The sequence below is a fragment of the Microtus oregoni genome, unplaced genomic scaffold (genome assembly GCF_018167655.1).
Source record: "Microtus oregoni isolate MIOR12 unplaced genomic scaffold, Mior012 000032F_ref0000030, whole genome shotgun sequence".
NCBI lineage: Eukaryota > Metazoa > Chordata > Mammalia > Rodentia > Cricetidae > Microtus > Microtus oregoni.
In genome coordinates this window covers 15,546,371-15,569,592 of record NW_024543091.1, presented here as the reverse complement: position 1 = coordinate 15,569,592, position 23,222 = coordinate 15,546,371, and the positions used below count along the sequence as shown (strand labels likewise).

Here is a 23,222-nt window from a genome sequence, read left to right as displayed (position 1 = left end):
TTCCATGCAACAGAAACAGTCTCCTGTGACAATATCCTAAAAGCTCATAAAGCACAGAAATATTTATAAAGGTGAACCTCCTGCGTCTCAAAAACAGGCACTCACATCCCAACCTTTCAAAAATGTAAAGTGACAGGCGGGGGGTGGGGGGGAGGTGCTTTACAAAGCTGATCACTAGGAAGCAATAGGACTTCAAGAGCATAAGCCATTTCAATCACAGGACTGAAATTTGCTTGTTTGAGAACAGTTTCCCTGGAGGCAGGAAGCACTTGCAGAACCAAAAAAAAAAAAAATTTATATTTTGATCTCTACATCAAAAAAAGTAAAAATAAAAAACTTTAAAGCACTTACTATGTGCAGGGCACCAGTGGCCATGGGAAATATCTGCCCCCAAACTGCGCCAACTCAGATAGAACCAAGGAGCTTGGAGAGATGGCTCAGCAGTTAAGAGCACTTGCTGCTCTTATAGAAGGTCCAGGCTCAGTTCCCAGTTCCTACACGGTGACTTACAACTAGTAAGTCCAGTTCTGGGGGATCCGATGCCCTCCTCTGGCCTCCACGGACGATGCACATACATGCAGGCAAAACACTCAAACACATGAAATAAAATAAATATATCCAAAAATTAAAAGTAAATCTAATTTTTTAAAAAGTAACTAAGTTTACTGGAAACTATGTTTGAATACATTAAGGAGCAGAAGAAAGAAAAGTCTCATCGTTCATTCTTCCTTTTTCTCTGTACTCAGAGGCCAGATGACCTTAAGTAATTCTCAGTGACTAATTAATATGGATCATGCTTTTCAAACTGAATTCATTCTTAAAAACCAAAACTGGGTGTTTAAGACTCTTGAACTCACAGTGAGTCACGCTTCATATTTTCATTCCACGATGAGATCCTCGCCCACTAGAAATAAATGCAACCCAAGGATGAGACAGAGGAGGAGCAGCAGGCCAGGAAACTAGAGACAAGGAGGAAAGATGGCTGTCAGGCAGGCTGGAGAGAGGAAGGAAAGGGTCTTTCTGAGGTCACCCAGAAGGAAAGTGATAGCACAGGTAAGTAAGCGAGCCCACGGGCAAAGCAACCATGACTGACATACAGCTCAACTGTAGATCGCTGGAAAATGGTGGAACCATCCGCAGATGATGGACATGCAAGTGCTTGGGCTGGCTGCCCTGAGTTTCTTAGCTGTCCACTTGGAAGTCAACTTTCGGGGTGCTGCACAGGAATGCTCTCACAGCCAAACAGCCACCATCTGTGGGGGTTCTGCTGTGCCTGTCGGCACCTGACCATCACAACTGGTCTGGTTGACTACTGGTCTTCCTTACAGGAGGCAGTGGCAGGAGGATCACATTCCTTCCCCTGAGTATCCAAACATTTTCCTAACCAGCTGTATTCAGCTTTTCTCTAGTCGATAGTGTCCTCAGGGGCTTGGGGTGGGGCTGGAGAACATAGGCTCGGGAGAACTAGGAGAAGGTGACTCCATCTGTGTGGCTATGGGGAAACTCTCACACATGCTGGGTGAGGACTTTCTACTGTTGCTGCCTGGGGTCACCCATGTTCCTATGAGAAATCCTTCCCCATCTCTGTAAGGAGACCCAATAGACTCACTGGTTCCCTGGGGGATGCTCTGGAGGAACAGAGTTTTGGATCGCCATTGGGACCTCCATCCCCAGCAGAGAAAATTCTCGACACAGCGCCGACCACCAAATCTCCCCTTCTTCCTTTCTTTACTTTTGTTTTTGACTTTGAAAACGGGTCTCACTATGTGGTCTCGCTACAATCCTCCTGCCTCAGCCTCCCTCATCAAATTTCCCTTCCAAGGTGAGGAAACAGAAACTCAAAGAATTTAGATTTTTCCTCAAAGTCACACAAAAAGCAAGTGGCAAATCCGAGATACAGATCCAGGTCTAACACACAAGCAGGCATCTTAACCACTTGTAAGAACTGACTTTGGAGAAAAGGCCGATACACTTAGCCTGGAAATGGTTTGTAGAGGACCAAACAGACACCAGCCGGAGGATTCCAGGAGCTGTACAGAATGAGGGCTTGTGTTCCAGAAAGGCTCAGGCACAGGGAGGGAAGGCAACACTATGGCCCGGTGCAGTCTTGGCAGAAATAACTGAAACCAAGGCAGAATCACGAGGTGCGCTGAGAAGAATGAGGCACACGCCGTGGAGGAAGATGGAGGACAGGCGGGGAGGGCAGGGAGAGCTGCTTTACTCTTATTGAGTGAGAGGCCAGCATTGTTCTGCCTAGGAACTGTGTTGAAGCTCTTCAAACAAATGTTCAGAGCTGTTGAACACTCTAGGGAAACGGTGCTGCACGAGGATGTACTGAATGGCTATTCCATGGGACCGTTCTGAGCATGTCTCAGGGAGACCATGACTAGGAAAGGGAACAAACCTTCCGCTCGCACACCTGATGACAAATACAAGCAGCAAAACATGAGCCGGAGCTGCTTCTTCTAAGCCCTCCACTAAATAAACAAACCACATTTTAACACAGCGAGCTGCCCAAATCCCCACTTGGTGCAGACTTCACTCATTCACCCCCAAGATGTTTACTGAACTCAAACTAAATACGCGATCCTACCATCTGAATGCTTGCTTTCCAAAGGTGTCCAGGAATCAAAAGCCCAGGCCCTGTTGGGGCACTACTAGAAGGTGACAGGATCCATAGGAGGGTGGCCTCACAGGAAAGTCTTGGGTAACAGGGGTGTATCTTTCAAGGGGGTTGTGGACCCCTAGTCTCAGCTCTTTTATTTCTGTCTCCTGGATCATGGTGTAAAGAGCTTTGCTCCACCATGCAGTGCCCTCACAGAAGACTCTGGAATAAACTGAGTCAACACAGAACACAGCTCTCTTTCTAATTTGCCTCAGGTATTTCACTACAGCAGCCGTCAGGTGACTAATAACCCAGACCAGGGAGAGCACGCTGGATCCCCATTCCTAGGCATACACCATGCTGGCAGGAAAGGGGGCAGCATGAAGGGGTGCTTCAGAAAGGGGTTAGTGCTGCTATGAGGTCATCGCAATTTTGTTTTTTAGCATGATAAAATTCCAGAAGAGTCCTAGTTGTGAGCTATACTCTGAAGAGCAGCAGCAAGCATCCCAGCACCTTCAGGTGTGAGCAGAGAGTGAGCGAGGGAGCGGAGGGCTCCTGCTCCCCACAGAGCACCTGCAGTGCCCGGAACACACAGGGATCACTTTTGTGTCTCAGCTGGTATAGTGCTTATTATCCCCCAGGCCCTCTGCCCTTTGACACAGTGTCTAGGGGGATTACTGAAGAGCCTATGCACACTAAAGCGCTGTATCCTTGACTAGGCTTCCGACCAATGATAGCTACCTATAAAATTAACAAAATCGCTTTAGCAAACCCAAATTCATGTATATAGGATACAGTGTTTTACATCTCAAAATCAGAATTTTGGTTTAGTTAATAGTAGCAGTAGCTACTTAAGCACTGTGTGTGTCTTGTGTCTGTGTGTCTCTGTGTATCTGTTTCTGTGTTTGTACACATGAGTACAGTATTTGCAGAAGCCAGATGAGGGCATTGGAACCCCTGGAGCTGGAGTTGGAGGTGGCTGTGAGTCACCCAACATGGGTGCGAGGAACTTAAACTGCGGCTCTAACTGGCCGCACACAGCCTCAGAAGCCTCTTCACTCTGGCTGTGCAGCTCCTGCTAAGTTGCCTTTTTTCTCTGGACTTCCAATTTGTTTCCTTTGAAATGTAGGGATCCATCTAGACTATGGGGTTCGGATCTATTTTCACCCATAGGCCTCTATTTAAGAGAGTCTTCCTTAGAATCTAACATTTAGAACTAAGTGCTGGGTGTAGTTTGTTGGTACTAAGAAGATTGTGGGGAGGAAAGATGTTCCCCAGCTAGCACCTCAATAATCCTCGTCACCCACCATCCCCTAGGTCTCCTCAGAAGCCCCAGCAACAGGGCAAATCCTTCTTAAGCCAGGTGGAAACCCTGCCTCGGGACAGCTCAGAAGCTCTGTCTCCTCAGCCCTGTGACCTGGGGGGAACCCTGCCTTGAGATAGTGCAAAATCTCTGTCTCCTCACCCCTATGACCTGGGGGGGAACCCTGCCTCGGGACAGCTCAGAAGCGCTTGTCCTCACCCCTGTGACCTGGGGGCAGGAAACCCTGCCTTGAGATACCTCAGAAGCTCTGTCTCCTCACCCCTGTGACCTGGGGGTGCTTTTCACATAGTAGGCACTTCATAAATATTTGAGAAGAAACGGGTGAAATATCATTCTGCCCTTTCGGAAATGTGGTTATGTAGTTTTCATTTCCTCCGCTGACTGACCTAAGCAGTTAAACCGCAGCAATGGATCCTGAGGGAAACCCAAATGTTACATTTATGGAAAAGCTGCCTTTCTATGCTGACGTGCCTTCCAGGTTCACCGTGGCCATAAGTTAAGGGTCTGTCAGCACTTCCATTATGAAAACAGTTTTGTGGTTTCATAACGTAGCCATAAAAGTGCGCCTCCGGCCATCCTTGGGTGTACAAATTGAAAAGCTTGTTTTAAGCCAAAATGTGGGGAATCAGAAAACAAACAATTTATTGGTTTCAGACACGGTTTTGTGCCCGTCTTGGCCAAACAAGATTTATGATGTGGGGAATTAGAGTGATCTGAGACACTTGGTCTCTGAAAAGCCTGAGAAAGAGGGAAATGGCCAAATTACTCATATTTCAAAAAGGGTCCCGGAACACCATCAGTCATTCTTTTGGTTATATTTTCATCGAGCAAATTGTGTCATGTGTTGGTGAGATGCCGAGCCTACTTTATGTACCCTTATCTTTTTAAAAAGGCCTTTTCTGTTAATTACGTTAGAATAGTAAAACTGCCTTGTTTACCTGGAAACCAGGAAATTGGCAAAGAAGGTTCAGCGGTGCTGCTCCTAAGTTCTTTGACAATGGCAAAAGACAGGATTTTTAATCAACAAGAGCCGTCAGTCACAATGGGGGAAATGAGGGCTCACTGTGCCACATTAGTGATTCTGGAGACTTGGTCAAGCCACTCGCTGACTTTACAGACTTGGAGGCCAAGACCTCATCCAAGAAAGAACTCCTCGATGCCAGGTTACAGGTGGGCAACAGGACCAGACCAGGGCATCCCGCATCCCAGATGGGCATCTTCCCATCAGATGTCACTATTAAAGGTCCTAAGTTCTGATGTATTTTCTGGATCACTGTTTTTTAGCATAGCACATGCCCACACTCGAGTCCTTTCTTGCTCTCATGACACCAGAACTTGCCACTTCATGATCTTGATGACCTAAATCATTAGCCACAGGGCATTAATAACCATGTTATATACATAGTCACATCCTTTGTCTGAGCACAATTGAACACCCAGCCATGGTAAGTTTGTGTCAGTCAAGCAGGCCTCCAGAACAACTGTGACTAAGCAGAACACAGACCTCGCTGTGGGGAGCAGCTGAACAGTGAACAGGTCAGCCCTCTAGCCTGGTAACGAAGCTGGATGGCCAAAGGTAGAGTCAGGGTTATCATTGCTGTGATAAAACACATTGACCAAAGCTACACCACTGTTTGTCATTAAAAGAAGTCAGGACAGGAACTCAAACTGCGTAGTAATTTAGAGGTAGGAGCTGGGGCAGAAGCCACAGAGGAGCGCTGCTTACTGGCTTGCTCAGCCTGTTTCCTTAAAGAACTCAGGACCACCAGCCCTGAGGTGGCTCCATCCACAATGGGCTGGGTCCGTCCCCATCAATCACTAATTAAGAAAATGTCTTACAGGCTTGCCTAAGCCAGATCTTCTGGAGGCTTTTTCAGTTGAGGCTCTTTCCTCTCAGATGACCCTAGCTTGAGTCAAGTTGAAGTAAAACTAGCCAGCACACAGTCTAAGATCATTATGTTGAACCAGATTCAAACCAGACATCTGGATATATCAGCTATGGTACTAAAGGATGGATGAATTTTGGTCCTCATTTGGATGCTCACTCTGAAGGTACCCAGCACACCCCTCTCACATGATAATTAAGGCCTTCCTATAGCCTGTCCCTTCTCCATCTGCTACTCTGGGGCAGAAACCAATCTCATTTCTCTCTGCAACCTGTTTGCCACAGTTTGCTGAATGAATGAGAGAGAGAGAAAGAGAGAGAGAAAGAGAGAGAGAGAGAGCGTGCAAAGGCCGGCAGTAACTGATAGTTATGCTTCCTCAGTCTCTCCTTCACTTTCTCCTCCACCCACACAATTCCTCTGCCTACTTAGAAGTCACCATTAGCTCTAGAGCTGTGTTTTTCAGAGGAAGAATTCGACACTCTTCATCACAGCGCAGTGAAATAGTTTTCTTAAGTCAAAGAAGGAGTTTCAACAGAAGAACAGTAAATTCCCAGCTACCTGGGTAGAAGATCACAGCCCACTCCAACTTCTCTGGTCTCCACTTCAGTCTTGGGCTGAGTTTCTGTCAAATAGTCCAACCGGCTTTGTAGTTCATTATTCTAGAAATGAGAGGAAGGCAGCTTTAGTCAATCAAGCATGCAGCATTGACATGCATCTCAAGGTGTGACTTCCAGAGTCGGTGCTGAAGAGCGACACCGATTCCATTATTGTACAAACCGCGTGTGCACACACGCACGTCAGCTGTGCATACATGAACATAACACGTGCTGGTCTAGAGCAGAATCTGCTTTTATCAGTCAGCAATTCATTGTCAGGATGGTGAGATGGCTCAGTGGGTAAAGGTGATGGCCGCCAAGGCTGGTGACCTGAGTTTGAACCCCATGGTGGAAGAGAACCGACCCCTCCATGCTGTCTTCTGACCTCTACACAGCTCTATTGCATGTGTGTGGACACCCCCTCCCCCGATGTGTTGTAGCTCTTTCTCCCAAATTCACTAGTTTTCTGTTTGTGTCAACAAACTACATAAACCGAGTCACAGTGTCCTAGTGGATGGATGTACAGCATTTATTTAACTGGTCGCATACAGCGGGCAGTTACCGGCATTTAGCACATTTTTGGCATCATAAATACAGTGCAACCCAACTTTTTAACACTCCCTTACTAAGCTGTAAAGTGAGTAAGTCTATTAATTTAATTTAGTGGGAAAAGCCTCTATAACTGGATAATTAGTATTTCATAGGTGTGGAAAAATTCAGAATCTCAAACATATAAACTAGAACGAGCTCCTTGGGATTAAAATTAGCATTCTGTATGCTTTTCATGGCTTTTTTTTAAAAAAAAATATGGAGCCAAACATTGCATAAACTGATGATTAGATGCCCAGGAATTGGAAATGTGCCCCATGGGGAAAATGAAGGACAGAGGGCAACAAAGGTGAGGATGAGGCTAGCTCAGTTCATTCCAGATCCAGGGGACCCAGCACCCTCTTCTGGCTACCCTGGAGCCGAAGGTGAGGATGGCGCTAGTTCAGCTCATTCCAGATCCAGGGGACCCAGCACTCTCTTCTGGCCACCCTGAAGCTGAAGTTACAGGCAGTGGTGAACTGTCTGACATAGGTGCTAGGAACCAAACATGAGCCCTCTGAAAGAGCAGCAAGTGCTCTTAACTGCGGAGCTGTCTCTCCAGCTCCCTAACTGATTTTTAACAAGTTTGTTTTGCATTGTTTTAACTATTTTAGTGGGAGGTAATGACAGACTCAATTTTAAAACCATAATGGACCTATCTATTTTCTTGGCTGGAGTCTTTAAACTTGATGTGTAACACATACAAGATAAAATTTACTGAGTAAATGTATAAATCACTTATGCACATAAAAACAAATACTTTTTTTTTTTTTAAAGAAAAGGGTTTAAAAAAAGTCCCAGGACACAGAAGCTGCCTTCAGTTTGAAGTGATGTGGGCTGTCACTCAGCAGCTCCCCTCTGAATGAGCAATGCCAAGGGGCTGTTGTGTAAAACCTCGTTCTGCACTCGGTCCTGAAACAGGGAAATGGTATAAAGAAAGAGAATGCGCTCATGGTGCCCTGGAAACTGATGAGCTATGACAGACCTGCGGTCCCACTCTGTCACCCAATCTTCAGAATGAAAGAAAGGTGCTGGCTTACGGGGGGGCAGGGCATACTCTCTTCCGTTCTCCTATTTATAAGGAAAAAAAAAGCCAAAGAGGTCTTTCTTGCTGGCAACTCCAGCCCCCATAGCCTGTTTCTCTCCAGTGCAGACTTTAATCCTGAAGGTTTAATAGAATACCAGGTGAGGCTATACCATCAGGAGGCATAAGAGATGGAGTTAGCAAATTTACATAGACTGGTATACAGGGAAGGGTGAACAGGTGGCCCCGAAATATTTTGTTTAAGTTCATAGGGATTCTGTGTATATTGTCAAATACCCTCAAAAGTACAGAAATTAAAAATTAATACTTTTGAAATGGGATGAAATTGGTAAAAAAAAATAATAATAATAATGTGTCTTTTCTGTATATCAGACAGCCTAAAGGGAGTCAGTGATCAGTTAAATACAGCACAGTGTGTATCCCTGTGGATCTTGGTCTTGCTGGGGAACAGATAGCTGAACAGAACAGAACAATGTGATAGCATTACAAAAACATCCACAAAGTAATTAGAGCGAACCCAGAGGGGATATATCAGAGTGGCGAGAGGGAATGAAGTCACTAGAGAGGGCTGGGAAAAGCTAAAGAGGTGAGCACCCATGCTGGGCAGCTCACAACCACCTGTAGGCTCAGCTCCAGGATACCTGGCGCCCTCTTCTGGCCCAGAAAGGGAGCCTTAGCTCACCAAGCCTGAGACAGAAGGGAAGGGTGAGAATCAGAGTAGCAAGAAACCCCACTCTGTTCTGGCTTCAGCGGAGAGCTTTAACAGACCTTGAGCTAAAAGAAGTTTGAATCTGAGTGGTAAAGAAGTGAACTGAGCCATTACCCATGACAGGCACAGCAGGAAGTAGTTGGGTCCAAACAAACTCATTTGTGTTTTGAAGGGGGAAATCTTCACTGCTCTTTAAAAGAGGGAGACAGAAGCTAAAGCAGTGGTTCTCAACCTGTGGGTCACAACCCCCTGGGGTCAAACAACCCTCTCACAGGGGTTGTCTAAGACCATTGGAAAACACAGATAGTTTCATTATAATTCATAACAGTAGCAAAGTTACAGGTATGAAGTAACAAGGAAAATCATCTTATGGTTGGGGGTCGCCACAATATGAGGAGCTGCGTTAAAGGGTCGCAGCATAAGGTTGAGAACAACTAATCTAAAGTATCTCTATTAAAGGGTTCACAATGCCTGTCTTAGAATCCAAAGTCACATGGCCTATGAAAAGTCAGGAAGATGTGACCTGTTGTTGGGGAAACAGGGATGGGCAGACAACGGTCCTGATGTGACTGTGATACCAGACTTTGCAGGTGAGGATTTAATGTATCCATCAAACCATAATAACCAAGGGATAACGGAAAATATGTTCACAGACATGAACTAGTAAAGAAAAAATAAGAAGAGAGCCATGAAAGATTCAACTGGGAATTTTAAAATAGAGAAGTACAACATTTACAATTATTGTTGTTTTCTTTCTTAGGGAAAGCAGGGAGATGGTAAAGGAAAGAACCCATACATCTAAAGGTACATTAATAGAAAGCATCCAATTAGAAGAAGTTAGGGCTGGGAGATGGCTCAGTGGGTGAAGTGCTTGTCTTATAAGCAAGAAGACGAGTTTGGTCCCCAGAACCCACATAAAAAAGACCAGTGTTAGGAAGAAGATAAGGGAGAAGCTTGGGGACTCACCAGCCAGAAACCCTCATCAAAGCAGTGAGATCCAGGATTATTGAAAATCCCTGTCTTAAAAAGTAAAATAAGGCGGAGGGAGCTGAAGGAAAACATCCAACATAGGCATCTGGCCTTTACATCCACGTAGGCATGTGTGTGCATGTGCATGCACGTGCATGCACGCATACACGCACGCATGCACACACATATGCATACAAGACTAATAAAAAGAAGTGAGCCAGCTGAAGTGAAACGGCTGAACTCTGCAGAAGCGTCTAGGGCTGAGGGACCATGGACTGGCTTTCCCGCTTTCCAACACCACCACCTTGTGTTTGCATGTGTAATGAGTACCTTTGTATGCACAGGAAGGTTCACCAGTGCTCCAGGAAGAGAGAAGAACCTGGTTGGTCCCTCTAGGTATATGGGGAAATTAACACACACACACACACACACCACACACACATACACACCACACACACACCATACACACACACACACACACACACACAGCAGTCACTCTCCTTAGGCCAGTGGCCAGGAGCTGACTCAGACTCCTAGAGAAGAACACGTCCAATAACATGCATGTGGGGAACAAGGTGCTGGGTGCTGCAGCTCCTGTGCCACCCAGGAAACTTCCTGAGAGTCCTAGTAGAGTTCCCCAGACACAGAGAGGCATGTGCCCTGTACTGTGTATGTTAAGGATGGGTGGAAACAAGCCTGACTTTGGAATGGTTTCCTGTGGCTCTTCAATGCCACCATAACTTCAAGATTTTCAGGGGGGAGGGGGAAGCAGTCCAGAAGGAATAGTTTTCTGAAGACCAGGCCTCTGATGTTACTTTAGAGCATTCTTTATGAGATTTGTTCTCTTTCATTTTATGAGTGTGAGCGTTTGCATGTCTGTGCATTCATGGAGTGTGTGCCTGGTGCCCAAAGAAGGCCAGAAGAAGGCATCAGATCCCCTGGAGCTAAAGTTACTGGTACCTGTGAGTCACCTGATACAGGTGCTGGGAACTGAACTCCAGTCCTCTACAAGTGTAGCAAATTTTCTGAACCACTGAGCCATCTATCCAGCCCCAAAACATTTTCTTAAGTGTCAGAAATAGGGAATGGAATATCTCTTCTCCAGAAGATGGGTAAACAAAAAGTTTTTGGGGAAGAAAAAAGTAGAATTGTCTAAAGTCAGACAAAAAGGAAATTTGAGAATCTGGTAGGTATTTTTGAGGTCTGTGTGCAAGTAAAACCTAATAACTTTAAACAACAGTTAAGAGTGAATGATAAAAGCAAGGAGTAACTGATATTCTCTATTTGAAAGGGAAAGAAGCTTTCAGACTACAACACAGGAGGCACTCAGGATCGAGCGCCGAATGCTCCCCTGGACTACTTGTCTATTGTCTTGCAGGGGTAGGACGGACAACATTGAAAATCAAAGCAGTCTCAGAGGTGATGAGTTCTCTCTCCCTCCTCTTGCCTTTTGAAAGATGGAGTCACTGAGCCTAGGCACGGATCTACTCATGCTCGTGCACAGATAGTGATGAAACATGGATCAGAATCTAGCCTCCCATCAGATACATGCAACTTAAGACTGCAACCCAACACTGTCATCTGCAAAGTTCAAGCTGGAGAACTATGCTGTTGAGTGACAAATAGGGGGAAAAATCACAAAATAAATCTCAATTTTGTATGTTTGTGTATGTACAGTTGCACGTGTGTAGACGCAGAGGTGAGAGGTCAACTTCAACTATCATTCCCCAGGCACTATCAACCTTGTCTTTTGAGATACAGTCTCTCATGGGCCTGGAGCTCACTAAGGAACATAAGCTGGCTGCACAGAAAGCCCTAGGAATCACCTGTCTCGAGCATGTCATCACTCCCTGCCTATTATGTGGGTTCTGGGAATTGAATCGGGTCCTCCTGCTCACAAGGCAACTACTTTCCCAAGTGAGTTTTTTCCCCAGTTTTCTCCCCCAGAATGCTTTAAGGAAACATCTGATCATTCATGGGGCTCCTTGGCTCCGCACAAGAGCAGGTTGAGCCTGCCCTGGTCCTGAGCCTGACCGAGTCCTATGTGGTACCACGGTGTGAAGAACTAAGATGTATGTGGGTGCATACAGCTAACTCTTGTGAGTCAGCTCTGGTTCATGACTATTCCCTTCCCACAGACCTCAGGACACTTGCGGGACTGAGCAAAGGCACGTGTAAGAACCAAGGCTCTTCAGCCATTTACCTACCTTAGGCATTTTCTTATAGCAACAGAAAATTGCTTGAAAGTAAAGGATATAAAATCATTATGATATGGCAGCAAGTTGAGTCTGAGAAACGCCTTTTGTTCATCATGTCAAAGACAAAATTAATATACAATGTATAAGGAAAATTACTAGATGTTGTCTTTATATCAGCATCTAAGATAATTTTACAATAGAAAACTGAGGTGATTATAAGCTATGTAAGAAATGTAATAGATATTTTTAACCTAGAAAGATTTTTCTAAAGCCATGTAGTTTATTGTGTGCTAATTATATGCCTGCCTGTAACACCTCTGTGCAAAGAATAATAGAGTGAAGTGAGAGTCAGGCCATATCTGCCTGGGATTTAAATAACTTAAGGAAGTTAACAAGCTTTATAATCAGTGTTTAAATGCTTAAGGAAGACGGGATTCCCCGCCGTGTTCTGAGATAGGTGTAGTGGACACTGTAGGGCCCTCCTGCACCCTCTGATGCTCACGGCCTCCCGATACACACATCACCTTCTCAGTCTTTACCTGGGGTTTCCTGTGATCACCACAGGCAAATGATCCTACCTAGGTGGCCAAACGTCCAGAACCCCAGGAGCAGACCCTAGCCACTGTCTGGTGGGAGTCAGTGAATACTCAATCTGCTGGAGATAACTCAAGCTAGTTCCATACTATATCCCAGAGACCCCATGTGCATGAGCCTCAGCTGCCCACAGAGGTCAGCTTCCTTTCCCAGCCTCGTCTCCTCCACTATATACTGGGGGCTCCTGGAATCGCCTTCCAATTTTCACGTCTCAAAAGCCCAAACCATGAGTTGAGCCTAATCGTCTGAGCAAAGCAAAGCATACATTTATAAGCCCTCTCTATGCACAGCACTGCCCTGGATACTTAGTGTTCTACCAGAAAACATGGGAGCACCACAGACAGAAACATGGTGGGGGGCCCTCTGGGGTGAGCTCCTGTCTCCGTCAGCATCTCTTCCTCATCTTCTGACAACAGACCTCTTCCAGGGACTCTTGACTGTTACCAGGGAATGTGTGCGCCTGCACCTCCACCCCCAGTACACACAGGGCTGCGGCTGCAGAAAGCAGGGGAGGCAGCACATACCTGTAACCTTGTCATTAGAAGGTGGAGACAGAAAAGCATGTGCCAAGGTCACCCTTGGCTACATACAGGGTTTGGGGCCAGTCTAGGCTACTGGAGATACTGTCTTTAAAAAATAAAAAAAAAAATAAAAGTTGATGCTGGGCCCAGTGACCAAGGAGGAGAAGACATGAGCAGAAACAGAAAAAATATCCATTTACTCAGCTTTAAGACACTGAAACTTATGAATCTCCAGGTCCCTAGAGGCCATGGAGACTCCTGGTTACTGCAGCCATAGGCAGTCCCGCCATCAAAGTAAATGATGACCTGACTCACCATGCGTGCAAGCATGCATCAAGGAAATAAGTTCTAGATTCAGACACACAATCTCTACTGTAAATGTGGGCAGAAAAATATTTTCCTGAAACTCGGTCCCTTATCTTTAAAACAGGGGATACATAATTTATCCAGAGGACAGCTCTTTCACTAATCTAAGAGCAGAGCTCTCACTCTGCATGCCAGGCATTTCCGTATAGTTTTGGTTGTGCTCCTCGCCTTTAACTGCTGATCCATCGCTCCAGGCATTTTCTACGTGCTCTCGTGGGACTGTCCCACACAGGTACAGTTATGATTCCCTTCCTGGTCACTCAGTCAATAAGCAGGCAAGTGCTTCACCAGGATAGATCTGATTCCATTCTTTGTGCCTATGTGAAAAGGAACCAGCAAACGCCCAGCACACACTAGGCACCCAAGAAATGCCTACTTTTCTTCTGGCTTCACTGTTGTGTCCTGGACTGTCTCGTGGGGGAAGGGCCACAGAGAGGGGCAGTGACAAGGACAGCTGCTTGGCAAACCAGCTCTTCATGGAGTCGAAGGAGACAAAGGCTCAATGCCAAGTTTTTAATAAAGAGCCTACAGGGAAAATGGATTTTGGCTCCTTCTATTAATACCCAGCCTCCTAAGAGTCTTCCAGCTCATAATTTCTTTCCCTGTAACTGCCACAAAATCCCCCAAATGCCTTTCAAAAGGCCAGAAGCAAGATTATGAAGCAACTTCAAGTTGCAGGTGGAACTAAGTCACCTTTAAAACATGTTTACGTGAAGTAACAGAAGACTAGTGTTGGATTGGGAGTCTGTTCTCCAACTGGGTTTTCATAGTCTGTGTGATGCTGCCTCCCTTTCTGCTCCCTTTTTTCCATTTCACATAGAAATCACAATCCTTCTCTAGATGTTTTAAAAGTTGCCAAGAAAATCATGGGAGGGGCGTTGTGTGTAGATCATTCACAAATTATAAAACCCTATACACTCGTGAGTACTGACAGCTTATCAGACTTGCCTAGAGAATTCTTAAAGAAGAATTTAAAAATTATTTGAAAACGCAGCCACAAGTAGCAGGCTGAGGTGTGGGGAGGGCAAGCGAAGAGAAAAAAGAGCTGTCAGAGCTCCTTCGCAGAGCTGGCAGTTAACCTTCAATCCATTTTATAAGGCCAGGAAATAGCCATATTTTTAATTAAGTGTCCACAGCAGGATCAGCAACATAAAATTTAATGGCAGGGAAGACACCAACTTGAAAGAGCCGCAGCCTCTTACCTCGCCTTCCAGGAAAGAGATTTTTTCTAGAAGCTGCAGTATGAGGAGCTGCTTCTGCTGCACTTTCTTCTTTAATGATTCAATCTAGAAAGAGACAAGAGGAAAATTGTCAGACGAAACTGCAGAACCGTACGACTGCAAGGTAATCAATCAACGGGCAGAAATACTTCGCTTGCTCACATAGAACCTATGTGCAGATTCCTTTTAGATTTATTTATTTTTCATTTTGAGGCAGGGTGGGTCTCACGTATCTCAGGCTGGTCTCCAATGCTACATAGCTGGACATGACCTTGAACCTCTGATCTTCTTGCCTCCACCTCCTGGGTGCTGGGATTTCAGGTGTTTACCACCACATCTGTTTTATGGGGTGCTGGGATTGAACTTGGGGCTTTGTGCACATCAGGTAAGCATTCTACCCACTGAGCTATATCCTGGCCCTTCTATATGGATTCTCTGTTTCCTGGGTCACAGCTGACCTGAGAATCTCTGGCAACAGGGGATTCTGAGACCCAGGGATGTCCCGTTAGTTTTGTGTAGCCAACCCCTCCACACAGACTGTGTTGTTTGGATAACACCCCCGTACGGTTCAGGGAGTCTTTTTCAGGATGGACACAAACAAGTCAACAGAGATGGTCTAAGTTAGACTGATGAAGCACCTGCATTTCAAACATTTGGCTACTTCTCTTAATACATTTGTACCTGACCAACCAGGTGTCAAATGTTTGTTCGGGGCTACGGACAACTAAAGTTATTCTGGAATTCAGAAGGCTAAGGACTCATGAGGACTACAGTAGGCAGGACCGGCTCCACGAGCAGACCTGGGCTGCCCTGTCACCTTTGTAACACATATTACACCTATAGCATCATGGGACACACCATGGACTCCTCTTGGCTTTTCATTCGGGCATCTTGTTTCCTGGGACAGAGCAGAGGGTCTCCGAAAGCAAGAAACGGGGTACTCTGTGCCAGGTTGTGTCTTGAACAAAATGAGAGTGGTATGCAGACTCAACAAGCTTCCAACGAGCTTGTGTGTTTGGGCATCCGGGCATTCATTTACTAAAATTGCAGTGCAAAGTGATAGGGCTCCCATGGAAGGGAACCAGGAGACACCCGGAAGAGCGTAAGCATGCTGATAGGGCTCCCATGGAAGGGAACCAGAGACACCCGGAAGAGCGTAAGCATGCTGATCGCTCGACCCAGAAAGACTGTCTCTAAGCATAGCTCCCAAACACACCTCAGACAAATTATAAATGACTTAGATGTATGACTTTTGATTTTCGAAAACACAAAACCAAATCCATCAGTAGGTGACTGGTTGAACAACCTACCTTATACCCTGCCAGTGAAGGTCTAGGCAGCCTTCAAAAATAAGGATCTCTTACACACTGATATGAGAAACTTAGTTTACTTAGTTAATTTTATGTTGTATGGGTGTTTTGCCTGAAATGTATGTATGTGTACCATATCTGTGGACTCTCCAAAGAAGCCAGAAGAGGGCATCAGATCTTCTGGGGTTTGAGTTACAAAGGTCACATGGACGCTGAGAATCAAACCTGGGTCCTCTGCAAGAAAAGCCAGTGCTCCTAACTGCTGAGCCGTCTGTCCAGCCCCAACTTTAGAAGTGTAAGAATGTGTGTGGCGGCTGGAACAAAACAGCAGGAAAAAGACTCTGGAAAACTGTATCGCACCCTGGTGCTGAAACTGAGGAACTGTCACTGTGTTCGGCGTGGTGGCAGCATTATGACTATCTTAGAACAAGTGCACACTTTGGGCACGCACTGCGCATCGTGCAGGGAACTTACATACATGAGCTAGGATTTGCTTTAACATGGGAGACAGGAGAATGAAAAAAGAGGAATAAAGAAAACCAATGTGGCTGAATGGGTCATGTGTTGAACCTGGAATGAGCCCAGTGAGCTTCACTGGTACTCTCTTTGTGCTGGGTGAACTGAACGCTTTTTTCTTCATTTTGAGGCTGGGTCTCTAACCCAGGCTGGCCTCAAACTCTCTATGCAGCTTATATAACCTCAAACACTCGGCCCTTCTGCTAGACTTACGGGTTGCACCATCACAGTTTTATGCTGTGCTGGGGATCAAACCCAGGCCCTCCTGCATACCAGGTGGTCAGTCTGTCAACTGACATTTTTATTATAAGATATTTTCAATCTCATGTGATATCAAGACGTACCACCCTATGGAAAGAAAAGCTGGCCAAAGAAAATAGAACCAGATAAACACATTTAAGGTTTTTAATTACTGAAGAAACTAAAGAGAGTAGCAAGTTGCCTTAATACCTCTGAAATCTGCCTCCAAAGAAGTGCCTGAAGAGGTTGGCAAGCCTGGGAGGGACAGACACTCGTGTGTTGCAGGTGGCACTGCAAATTAGAATGACCCTTCAGGCAATTTAGCAATAAATATTAAGAGCCATAAAGCTGCTCAGACCCTTTGACCCACTAATCCCACTCCTGGGAATTTGTCCTAAGGATATAACTCACACACAGGAAAAAAGCTGCACGCAGAAAGATGTTCTTGCTTCCATTATTTATAATAGAGAGAAAATGGAAATAACCTTAATGCCTCGCACTAAAGGAACCGGCCATAAATTACGAGATACCAGCATGATGGAGTGTATTACACAAACACTAGACACAAACACTGCGCACAGTGGGAAAGTGTTCGTAAAAAGCCTCGAGGGACGAAAACAAAAGTTTACGCAAGTGAAAAGGAAAGCTGTGGAAGGGATGAGGGAAGAGAAACAGTTCTGATGTTGGTGTAAGACTGTGGGCTAAAAGAAAAAAAATCATGTAATTCTCTCCATTTTGCATAGGAATGGCTTACAGAAATCACCCCATAATGCTCGTTTTCCTTTCCTTCCTACAGTATTGAGGTTTTGTGTGTTGATATACAAATGTATTTGTTTGCACACAAATGCATGCACGTATGTGTGTTCATGCGTGTGGAGGCCTGAGGGCGACACCGTGCATCTTCCTCTGCTACCTTCCACCCTCCGTTTTGAGACGAGCTCTCTCACTGACGTGGAGCTTACTCGGTGCACTAGGCGGGCTGCTCAGGGGTCTTGCCTTGTCCCATCTCATCATCGCTGGAACAACAGGCACAGTCCACCACGATCAGCTTTGTGGGTACTAGGAATTCAAACTCAGGTCCTCAGCTTTCAGGGCAAGTGCTTTGCCAGCTCAATCATCTTCCCAGCCCTTGAGATTTTTTTAAAATTAACTTTTAGTTGTTTTTTTTTTTCTTTTGCTTTGTTTTTCACTTATGGTAGCACTGGGTATTGAACCCAGGGCCTTGTACCTGCTAAGCAAGCACTCTACCACTAAGCTATGCCCCCAGTCCTATAATGACTTAAGTCTTTAGGTGACAGCAAAAATGAGACCGGAAATTCACTGTAGGGCCTAAGACGGTAAGGAGAAAAATTCTATCAAATAACGTAAAAAGCAATTTCAAATACCCTAGCCTTCTGCTGCTAAAGGACTCTTGAATGGCTTGAAAGTCAAGGACACAGGAGTCTTCTTTAAACACTAAAATCAGGCCACAGAGAGCAGCAGGACCTGGAGACATCTATCTCATGGGGAGACGGAGGTCATCCTGCTGACCACTACCCTTAGATTCTAGTTTTAAAATGACATCGGCTTTCCATATCTGTGGGTTCTGCATTCTCAGATTCAAACCGTAGGCCAGAAATAGTCTTTAAGTGTGAAACATGCACAGATTGTTCTCTTGCTAAGATTCCTTGTATGATATGGTATAAAAACTATTCACACAGTGTTGGTATTTTATTAGTTCCTATCAGTAATCTAGAGATGCTTAAAGAAGAAGAATACAGACTTTGCACAATTTCCTGAAAGACCTCAAGATTCTCAGATTGTTGGTCTTTATGAGGGATTCTAGAACCAGACAATAACAGATACTGAGCAATGGCTATAAATCAAGCCACGGCAAAGGCATCATCAAGAAGCAAGACAGAGAATGTTCTGGGAGTATTTTTTTAAAGGAGAAATAGACTGTTGTCACTCTGAGGAGGCATTTAGTTAGGAGGAAGAAGAGAGGATGTGGTGGGGATTCAGGGATTTTAGCAAACATTCACCATACAGGATGGTGTAGATGAACATTCCTCATATGCAGCCAAACCAGGTTTATACGGTGCTGGGGATCAAACCTAGGGCTCTTTGTATGCTGGGTAAGCACTCTCCCAACTGAGCTATACCTCAGCCCTCTTTTCTGTCACTATTTATATTCTGAAGCAGGGCCTCAAGTAGCCAAGACTGGCTAGGAACTCACTCTGTTGCTGAAGACCTTGAACTCGGCCTGATCCTCCTATCCCCCCCCCCCCCCCCCAGGGCTGACATTGCAGGCCTGCTCTACTACCCAGGCCTTTTGTGACTTCTTCAGGCATTCCAAATTTGTAACTTGACCCTCAGGAAGTTCAGTTATTCTTCAGAAAATCTGCATTTAGGTCTAACTCTTACCAGGTGGTGGTGAACGATCCAGAATACTGGGCTTACATCAGGATGTTAGGAAGCAGGAAGTCAGAGAACCCGCTTTTCAGACTTTCCTAGGTGACTTCTACAATGCCTAACCTTGTTATGCTAGCTGAGCCCTAACACACATTGAATGGCTCACAACCATGTGCAGTACCCATAGACACCAGAAGAGGGCGTCAGATTCCCAGAGCTGGAAACACAACAACAACTTTCAGTTAATTTTTTAAAGAGAAGGGAAATAACAGTTGAGTTTGTTATAACTGATCGTTGCTTTTCTCCTCAGCCAGTTGAGACACCTGCATCTGTAGTTTGAGCTGAGCAGTCACCCTTAAGCATGGCCACATATGCATTGCCTGGGGAGGTAGGGGGCTCACAACCTGGGGTTTTGTTGGTGGTGGTGTTTGTTTTTATGAGCTGCTTTGAAAACATTACTGTAGCAAAAGGATTCCCTCCAATTTGCCTCAAAAAGAGTCACCAACTAGGCCAAGAAGAAATCATACAAAAGTTTAGGAACAGGGTTGGGGAGACTCTGTAACGGACATACTATGTCAGCTCAGTCTGGATCCTCAGAGCATGCATTTAAAATGTTAGGCATGGTGGTGAGCCCTGTGTTGGGAAGCAGGAACTAGCAGATTCCTGAGGCTTAGTGACCAGTAAGGCCAGCCTAATCAACAAGCTGGAGAGCTGTCTCAATAAACAAACAACAACGAACAAACAAGTGGATGGCTCTTGAGGAATGTCGCTGACACTCGAGGTTGTACTCCGGCCATCGCGAGCATGCACACAGAAATGCCCCCAAATAATACCGCACCCCACCTCCCTGCTACACACAGATTAGGACAGAGACTTGCAGCTTCCTGGGCCTGCCTGCCTGCCTTTCTTTCTTCCCTCCCTCCCTCCTTCCCTCCCTCCCTCCCTCCCTCCCTCCCTCCCTCCCTCCCTCCTTTCCTCCCTCCTTTCCTCTCCTCCTATTCCTCCTTCTTCTTTTTTGATTTTTCAAGACAGGCTTACAGGGTTTCTCTGTGTAGCTTTGGTGCCTGTCCTGGAACTAGCTCTTGTAGACTAGGCTGGCCTCGAACTCACAGAGATCCACCTGCCTCTGCCAAGTGCTGGGATTAAAGGCGTGCGCCACCACCGCCCGGTTTGGGCTTTTTCTTTCCAGCAGTAACATATAGGATACAGGTCATTTTCTGTTAGAGGATGAAAAATGACACCCTCTATAGGTGAGTTTATGTGACTAACACCCAGTTGTGCAAGGCTCAGGAAACAACTTGAGAACTGTGAGGAGAAATTAGTGAAGAAATACAGCTGTAAGTAAGAGCTGTTACACAGGATTGACACAGGCTGCTAAGAAAAAACACTTTCTTATTCCCGTTGGGAAATAATTATATATGTGAAAAATGCCTCATAAAAGAGGAAGTCCACGGAAGCAGAGTCCATGCAAGATTCCTACCAGCTAGATGCCAGAGCCAAGTGTGCAATCAGATTTCCTCCCGTCCCAAATCTGTACTGAAAGGCATGCTAAAATCTGGTGGGAGAGATGGATGGTGGTGGTGCACACCTTTAATCCTAGCACTCGTGAGGCACAGGCTGGTAGAGCTGAGTCTGAGGCCAGCCTGGTTTATAGAGTGAGTTCCAGGGACAGACAGGGTTACACAGTAAAATCCTGTCTTAAACCACCCTCTATAAAAACAAAAACCCATCTGGTGGCCAGGAGCTGGGGATGCGCCTTACTTGGTAGACGTTTTCCTAGCATGCTGAAGCCGGTTTCTAGCACCAGCAACCTGATTAATCCCTATACTCAGGTACTGACCAGCAGGAGGATAGGAAGTTACATAGAATGTCTGAGGCTGTTCTGAACTATGTGAGTCTGCCTCAGACAGCCACCAGAGTCAAGGGTGAATACAGGAACTCACACTTGTAATTCCAGCACTAGGAGGCCAAGACAGGGGAACTGTCACAGATTCCAGGCCAGCAGAGGCCACATAGTGAAGCCCAGACCAGCCTAGGCTACAGTATAAGGTCCCATTATAAACAAAAAGCAAACACATTGATCACAACCAGAAGTCTTACACTGGAGAAAGACAAACCAGCCATGATGGAGACAGACAGGTTTGGGTGAAAAATCTTCGAAATAAGAGGCTGCAAACTGGGGAAGTGTTGAAATAGTTAGGGCTCAATGCCTCGGATTCTGACCCAAGCAAATAGAACCTCTTGGTGGAGTTACTGGTTAACAGCTGGCTTAGAAAATGAAACTCAGATTTAATCAGAAGACAAAAATTATCCTATAATTAGGAGCATCACCAATCAGAAGCAGGTACTGGACCTAGACCAGAATCCACTAATGAACCTAGCTAGGAGCTTCAGAGATCAGAAACTGCCAACTAACTTCTAACTAGGCATGTTCCAATTTAATTGTGTGCGCATGCACACACACACACACTTTATCTTTTAATTTACTTGAAGGTCTCATGGATCCCAGGCTGGCCTTGGCCTCCCAAGTAACTGAGAATGGCTTTGAACTTGATCTCTGCCTCTACTTAAAGAGTGTACGCCATGCCTGGTTCATTCTGGGGATTAAACCCAGGGCTTCATGGAACTAGGCAGACACTAGGAACCACACTACACCCCCAGTCCTCAATATTTCTTTGTCTTGTTTCAGACAACACCTTGTGAGAGTTTCTCCCTTGTCAAGTCCTGGATTGAAGGACTTTGCATGGTGCTGTCTGCTTCATGAATGGACTGAAACACTTCCGTGTGGTGTTCATGAATGTGCACTCAGAGTTAAAAACAAGACAAAACAAAAAATATCGGTAGTCACACTGATCCACTGCTTAAGCGTCTTGGACTTCTTAGAAGCTAGGTTAAATCTGTGGCATTTCTGCCTATTTTCTTTAAAATCTGCTTTACTGTGTCTTTGTTTTCATTTTAGGAATAGCCACAAGACCTGCAGGCACGTGTATTCAAGGTCAGGACTGAAGGGCTGTGGGAGCATTAAGGTTAATGAAGAATCCACACCTGCCATCACCAGCGCATGGCTATGTTATTGCTTCCTTCCTGAGGACCCCTTCATCCCCACCAGGGCCATCTACTTGAAGCTTTGTTCACTCTGCCCTTGAAACATTTGCCAAAGATGTGTAAATGCTATCCCATATTTCTGAATACTGAGAAACTGAATTTTAGTTCAAAATAAAATGATGTGAAACTTTATCATGAGTCTCTACAGCCTTCTCATGGGGAAATATATGTTGTCATAGCATCTGAAAACTTAAAATTTCCACAAGGTACTAGCTCAGATCCTCAGTACTGTTTTCAGAATGTATTTATTTTTTATGTATATGTGCCTGCATGAGTTTTATATACACTGCATGCATGCAGGTACCCTTTGAGCCCAGAAGGTGTAGGATCCCTTGGAACTGGAGTTATAGGTAGTTATAAGTGCTGGGAACTAAACCTGATTCTAGGTAAGTGTTCTTCACTGAGCCATCTCTCCAATTAATTCCCCTCCCTACACCAGTACTGTTTTCAAAACCACTAGGGATCTATTGAGTCAGGGATGGGACAGATCAGCAAGAACCTTCTAGAATTCATTCAAACTTCCACCTCTTGTTTTTGCTTCCTCTTGTCCTTAGAGGCCTTCTGTATTTTCAATCCAATCTCTTGCTCCACGATCTGGCAGTCATTGCCTATATCCTCAGCAAAGCAGGGATCATGTTTGATCTCCACATCACACCGTAAAAACATGAATGTAAACAGCATTTTACACCCTTCTTCCAAAGGGTTTGGCTTGGCACAACTTCCCATGAATCTAGTTCAGAAGTTTGTGGGGATGGGGTGGGGTGGGATAGGGGGTGGCAGTTGGTTCTTTTCAAGCAGGGTTTCTCTGTAAAACAGCCATAGCTAATGTTCTGGAACTAGCTCTTGTAGACCAGGCTGGCCTTGAACTCACAGAGATCCTCCTGCCTCTGCCAGTGCTGGGATTAAAGGCCGGTGAAGTTTTGTGGTATTGTCATACCGTCATATTTTCAAGTTTGGTTTGGCTTGGTTTATTTGCAATGCTGAGGATTGAACCTAGGGCCTTGAGTACCAAGTCATTCTGCCACTAAGCTACATCTCT

The 23,222-nt window shown here is 45.4% G+C and overlaps 1 protein-coding gene across 2 annotated transcripts in view; it reads right to left on the bottom strand.

Moving 5' to 3' along the window:
- LOC121466041 (myocardial zonula adherens protein) overlaps positions 1 to 23,222 on the bottom strand; it is an 88,654-nt gene that overhangs the window by 6,087 nt on the left and 59,345 nt on the right. Inside the window, exons 11-13 of one of the 2 annotated variants that reach the window (XM_041679510.1) lie at positions 14,604 to 14,687; positions 6,374 to 6,474; positions 858 to 959 (exon numbers count right to left, since the gene is read on the bottom strand). In XM_041679510.1, coding sequence (XP_041535444.1) covers positions 905 to 959; positions 6,374 to 6,474; positions 14,604 to 14,687 — 240 coding nt within the window. In that variant the 3' untranslated portion in view covers positions 858 to 904. The remainder of the gene's footprint in view (positions 1 to 857; positions 960 to 6,373; positions 6,475 to 14,603; positions 14,688 to 23,222) is intronic. The other variant, XM_041679509.1, reaches the window with a different exon arrangement.